Below are 5,121 nucleotides of genomic sequence, written 5' to 3'. Positions count from 1 at the left end.
ATTTCTGTGGACAGTATACCTGTTTGTCAATTTTACCTTTTCAAAGTCTCGACACGAAATTTTAAACAAATTACCGGTACAAACTAAGGGGAATGTCTCTCATATCACAATATAATATATAATTAAAGGAAAACGTTATTAAAAATGATATTGATTTTTTAGTATTTTTGATAAATTGATATTTAAAATATTATTTTTTTATTAAAAATATTAATATTTAACTCTATATAAAATAATTTTTTTACCGATTTTTTTATCAGAAATTAAATATCAAAATTAATATTTTTAATAAAAAATAATATTTTAAATAATTATTTACCAAAAATATTAAAAACCAATAATATTTCTGACAGTATATTAGGATCAGCAGAACTATTTCTAAGTAGGGCAAAATTTCAAACAAACAATCTCCAATGGGTTAACGCCACGTGGTGAACATTTGTCCAGCTAAAACTATTTAGAATTCCTAGGTTACACGTGTCTTAATATTTTTTTTCTTCTTTCTTGTATATGAAAAACCCAAAGCTTCTTTCTTTGCTCCTCCTTCGTTCTTCTCTTCAATTTGTTTTCTTGGGGATTTTTTTCAGTTACAATTTTTTTTACCGAAATGCCCTTGTACTTGCATTAAAACCCAGATTTATTTCCTTGTGTAAAGCTTCTTCTTTTTTTAAAAAAAATAGATTGCCTTTTTTCTTTTCTTTTGTAGGGTTGGGTTTTGTAACCAGGTGCAGGAAAACCCTAATCTTTTTTGTTCATTTCCTTATGTTTTTGCAGAGCAATTTTCTATTTTTAAAGGTCTAAAGATGGTGTAAAGAAAGAATCTTCAAGGTGAAGGTGAGAGCTTTGGTTTTTGATCTCATAATTCTTTGTTTTTTTGCTTAACTTTTGGCTAATTAGTAATGGGTTTAGTTCTTGAGGGGTTTCTGTTTTTTAATTTATAATGTGGGTTTTGGAAAATTTAATGAAAAAGTGAATTGGGTTTTGTTTGGATTATGCATTTGAGTTGAATTTGTAGAATGTTTTTGTTTTTGAAGTTTCTTTGGATCTGAGCTTTGCTAAATTTATTGCATGAATTGGTCCCATAAATCAAGTTCTTTATATTACCTTTTTTATCTAAGAATCTTAGTTAAGTTTCTTTGAGAAAAAAATTGACTCTGATATAAATTAAACATCTTATGTGGCTAATATGGAAAGATGAATAAATGTTGTGATTGTTTGTGCATTATGATAAATTTTGAAGTCGAAACGGAAATTCTAATTTAATAAAACTACGATTCTTCAATGCTATTTATTGTCGGAAAATTCATTCTACTTCTTAGATGGTACATTGCTTATCTGTGTTTCAGGTTTTCCCACCCTTTGATAGGACCTCAAACTAGCATATTAACTTTCTTCTATCGGAGAATCCAACACCTGTGTAGAGGTACATTTGATAGGTAATTAAGATAAGATATATATTCTTCATGATTGAAGTCTAGCTCGGAGAGCTCGCTACGGTGTTGTTACGGTATCTTAGTTTCTTAGTAGATAAAGCGAAATAACATGGAGTTAAAATGTAATTTAACCCACCATATTGCAGATTATGGATCATACTCTGATATCTCACCTTTTATTTGTGGGAAAGTATAATTTTTTTTTTAAAATTGAAATTGAGAGCCAGCAGTTGATCCACTCCCCTGAGTTTCCTGGGAATTTCTGGCTAGAATTTGTATTAAGGCTGTTTGCAGTGAAACCTTAGCCCTTCTTTGCTTGATTTTGTTCCGAAAAAGTCATTTAGACTTCAAGCTGTTAGTTGTCAAGTCATTAACTTTTTGCTCTTTCATTATGCTGTTAGTCTGTACCCCCGGTTGTTTATGCCAATCTTTCTGGTTCATAAACTGGATATTCAAGTTACTGGACCTTGGTGTGTGATTGTGATGTTTTGTTGTTTTGTCTAACCAGGATATAAGATCATTGTTTCTTTTGCTTGTGGGGACAATGATCCTAACAAAGCAATACCGTTGCATACACTCATCTAGTTGTCAATGCACAAAGGGTCATCTAAGTGAAGATGTGATTTTCCTAGTGTTTCAACAACTCAACTGGAATCCTAAGTTGATTGCCACTCTTTCATGCGTATGCAAATGGTTCGATGATCTTTCCAAGAGAGTATTGTGGAAAGAATTCTGCAAAACGAGGGCCCCGAAGATGATGCTTGATCTGCAGTCTAGTGGAAGTCACAGTGTTGATGGCAACTGGAGAGCACTTGGAAAACTGCTTATCTATTGTTCGGGTTGTAGTGCTGGTCGCTTGTTCAACCGTGTTCAAATACCTGGCCATTTTGTTTACAGGACCAGATTCTCGAGGACTTCAGGCAAGAGCTTCCTTCTACCACAATGCAGGACTGATATTTTATATGTGTCTGACCCTTGTGAACATCTGGACCAAGGGGAGGAGGGTGATGTGGGATTTTTTCGAGGAGTTTTCAAGTCATTCTTGGTTTCAAAGGTTCGGAAGATGTTGATTGACAGGGAAGCAAAGCTTCATCCGACAGCTGTGTGCCCTTATTGTAAGGCAAAGTTGTGGGACATGCTGCAAGCTAAAATGATACCACAAAGTGCAAGCTGCAGGTTGGGTGCTTATGAGGATTGCATCGAGTATTATGTGTGCCTTAATGGACATATGCTTGGCATCTGCACCCTGGTACCGTTGTCTGATTCTGAAGCGGCATCTGAACCAGAGTGACTGTTGAATGCAAACCAGGTAATCCCATTCAGTAAGAATTCATATTTCATCAAAAAGGAATTGGGTTAAAACATTTTAGAAAATTGGCAATAATTGTGTGGTTAGTTTAAACACAATTGCTCAGTGTAAGACCTGTTCTACAATTGCTCAGTGTAAGACCTGTTCTTGGTCTCAAGCCTATACCCCCTATGCAGACATTATGTCATCCTTAGAGCTGCCTGCATCTTTTATTTCTTGAACATATGAAAGGGGGAGAGAGTTTGGAGCAAACAAAAAGTTGACAGTCGATAGATACTGTAAGGCAAGAACCATATAAGATCCTCCTCTTTCTCCATGTAACTATCCTTTGTCATATAACGAGCGATGCATATGGTGTTATCTTTTCTTAGCAGCAGTTTATGCGAATTCTTGGCTGACAAAATGTATCATGTTGTTGGCAGTTTGTTTGTCATCTCATGTGTGGATTGATCTCCTGGTGGATCAGTTATAGATAGTGTGGAGACAAGATGGACTGTGCTAACTTTGGAGCTGAAATCAACCATCACTCTAGTGTTTTTAATAGAAGGGTTAGAAGCTATGCTAACCATTTGCGTTTTTCAACTTTCCATTGGTTCAACAGTGATGAGTGTGAAACGTGGAATACCCTGTACTTTGTACATTTATCATGTATGGCTCATATCTGTTTGAATAGCTGATTGGCAGCTCCAGTAATTCATTCCCTTGTTTGTATACTTGCTTTTCGAAAGAAATTCGTCCTGATTTTCGAAGTGTTTCTTGTTCCTGTTACATTCATTCACTATCTTTGCATACATCTTTGAAAAGGGTATCTCTGAATCTAGATTTTCGAAGAGTTCATTGTTCATGTTACATTCATTCAGTATCTTGTGCTTTCCCTTCTGCCAAAATGTTTTGTTGCAGAGTAGATAGAAGGATTAAGGTTAAACTCTGTATTTAGTCACTCATCTATTCTTGTGGTTTTGTTTTGGTCACATAATTATTTTTTTTCTTTTCAAAATCGTACTTGACGTTCCGTTTCGTCTGACGTTTAAAAAGTAATGGTGATGTTGACGTATCATTATATGGTAAAGTCATGCCATCATCGGAAAAAAAAAAAATCACATTAGTAGTTTTTTTAATAGTGGGCGACTAAAATGGAATGAAAAAAGTATAAAAAAATAATTTGATGTACAAAACATAATTATAGAAATAGATGAGTGATTAAATATGTAATTTATCCGGTGATTAATTATCAAGTTTTTATTTTATATTAATAATGGTGGCAATATAAGAGAGAAAAATTGTATCCGTTGGGTTAAAATAGGTTGGGTTGAATCCATTCCATTTCAAAATGGTTTTATCGATTACTAAAATTCATAATTGGACTTAATATGCATTTTAATTATTTATAAATTATATATTTATGGGTCATTATGTGAAACATGTAAAAAATAATAATTTTATCCATGGTTTTAAGATGATGACAAATATTCTTAAAGAACTTGTAAAATTTTAAAAAGTAAATAACATTTATCATCTTTTTAAAATCATATAATAATCAATTAATTAATTTAACCAATCAAAATAACAATTTTTTTACAAGATAGAAGTCGTTAATTTTTATTAAAAAAATTACAAGATCGAAGTCGCTAATTTTATTTAAAAAATTACAAGATAGAAGTCGTTAGCTTTATTAAAAATAGAAAAATATTCAAATTACAAAGAAAGTTTGCAACTATACCCGAAAACTAAACCACATAATAAGAACATTTTCCTATAATCATTAACACAAGAAACTAATCAATTAAGATCACACAATGACCATATAAGGGAAATAAAAAAACTTAACAAAATAAACTCGAACAAAAGGTAAATACGAACATATCTGATCTCATTGAAAAAAAACCACAAAAGGGGATCAAGCTATCGAAAGACCACCGATAAATCGTAAATCAGAATCGAGCGACATGAGAAAACTATCCACGAATGCAAATCACTTATCCAAATCTAATCCGAAGGTCCAAAGGAGGGAAGATCAACATGATAACAAATAAACATCATTTTGATCAGTCGTGACGGTATTAAATCAAATTCTAAAAAAATGATAAATAAAAATAACAACCTAAAATTTGCCAAAACACAGAGAAAATGTGCCATAAAAACAGAAGAAAACGTGTCATAAAGTCAGTCATTAAAATATAAAAACAAGAAAAAAATAAAAATATGACATAATAAAATAAAAAAAATAATAAATATCGACAGTCGACGACCTTTATTAATATTAGTGTCACCGTCGATGACAAAGATAAAAAAAAATGACTAAAGACGAGAGAAAACTAAGGTTAAAAACTTTGTTTGGATTGTGAACTCAAAATAGAAGTTATTAAATATGTTTGATTA

At 32.2% G+C, this 5,121-nt stretch overlaps 1 protein-coding gene across 3 annotated transcripts; it reads left to right on the top strand.

Moving 5' to 3' along the window:
- The first annotated feature begins 593 nt into the window (after positions 1 to 593).
- On the top strand, positions 594 to 3,487 carry LOC120162824 (EID1-like F-box protein 2). Of its 3 annotated transcripts, none has more exons than XM_039172890.1 (4): positions 594 to 647; positions 775 to 834; positions 1,942 to 2,742; positions 3,165 to 3,487. In XM_039172890.1, exon 3 carries the CDS (start codon positions 1,978 to 1,980, stop codon positions 2,722 to 2,724), a length of 747 nt encoding a protein of 248 aa, XP_039028821.1. In that variant the 5' UTR covers positions 594 to 647; positions 775 to 834; positions 1,942 to 1,977; the 3' UTR covers positions 2,725 to 2,742; positions 3,165 to 3,487. The 3 variants fall into 3 exon arrangements, with proteins under 3 accessions (XP_039028821.1, XP_039028822.1, XP_039028823.1); XM_039172892.1 differs by lacking the exon at positions 594 to 647 and adding an exon at positions 1,347 to 1,423 and having other exon boundaries at positions 724 to 834; XM_039172891.1 differs by lacking the exon at positions 594 to 647 and having other exon boundaries at positions 690 to 834.
- The last annotated feature ends 1,634 nt before the right edge of the window (positions 3,488 to 5,121 follow it).

This window comes from Hibiscus syriacus, unplaced genomic scaffold (assembly GCF_006381635.1).
Source record: "Hibiscus syriacus cultivar Baekdansim isolate YM2019G1 unplaced genomic scaffold, ASM638163v2 tig00111409_pilon, whole genome shotgun sequence".
Classification (NCBI taxonomy): domain Eukaryota; kingdom Viridiplantae; phylum Streptophyta; class Magnoliopsida; order Malvales; family Malvaceae; genus Hibiscus; species Hibiscus syriacus.
The sequence above is the reverse complement of the archived record's forward strand: the minus strand, read 5'-3'. Positions and strand labels throughout refer to the sequence as shown.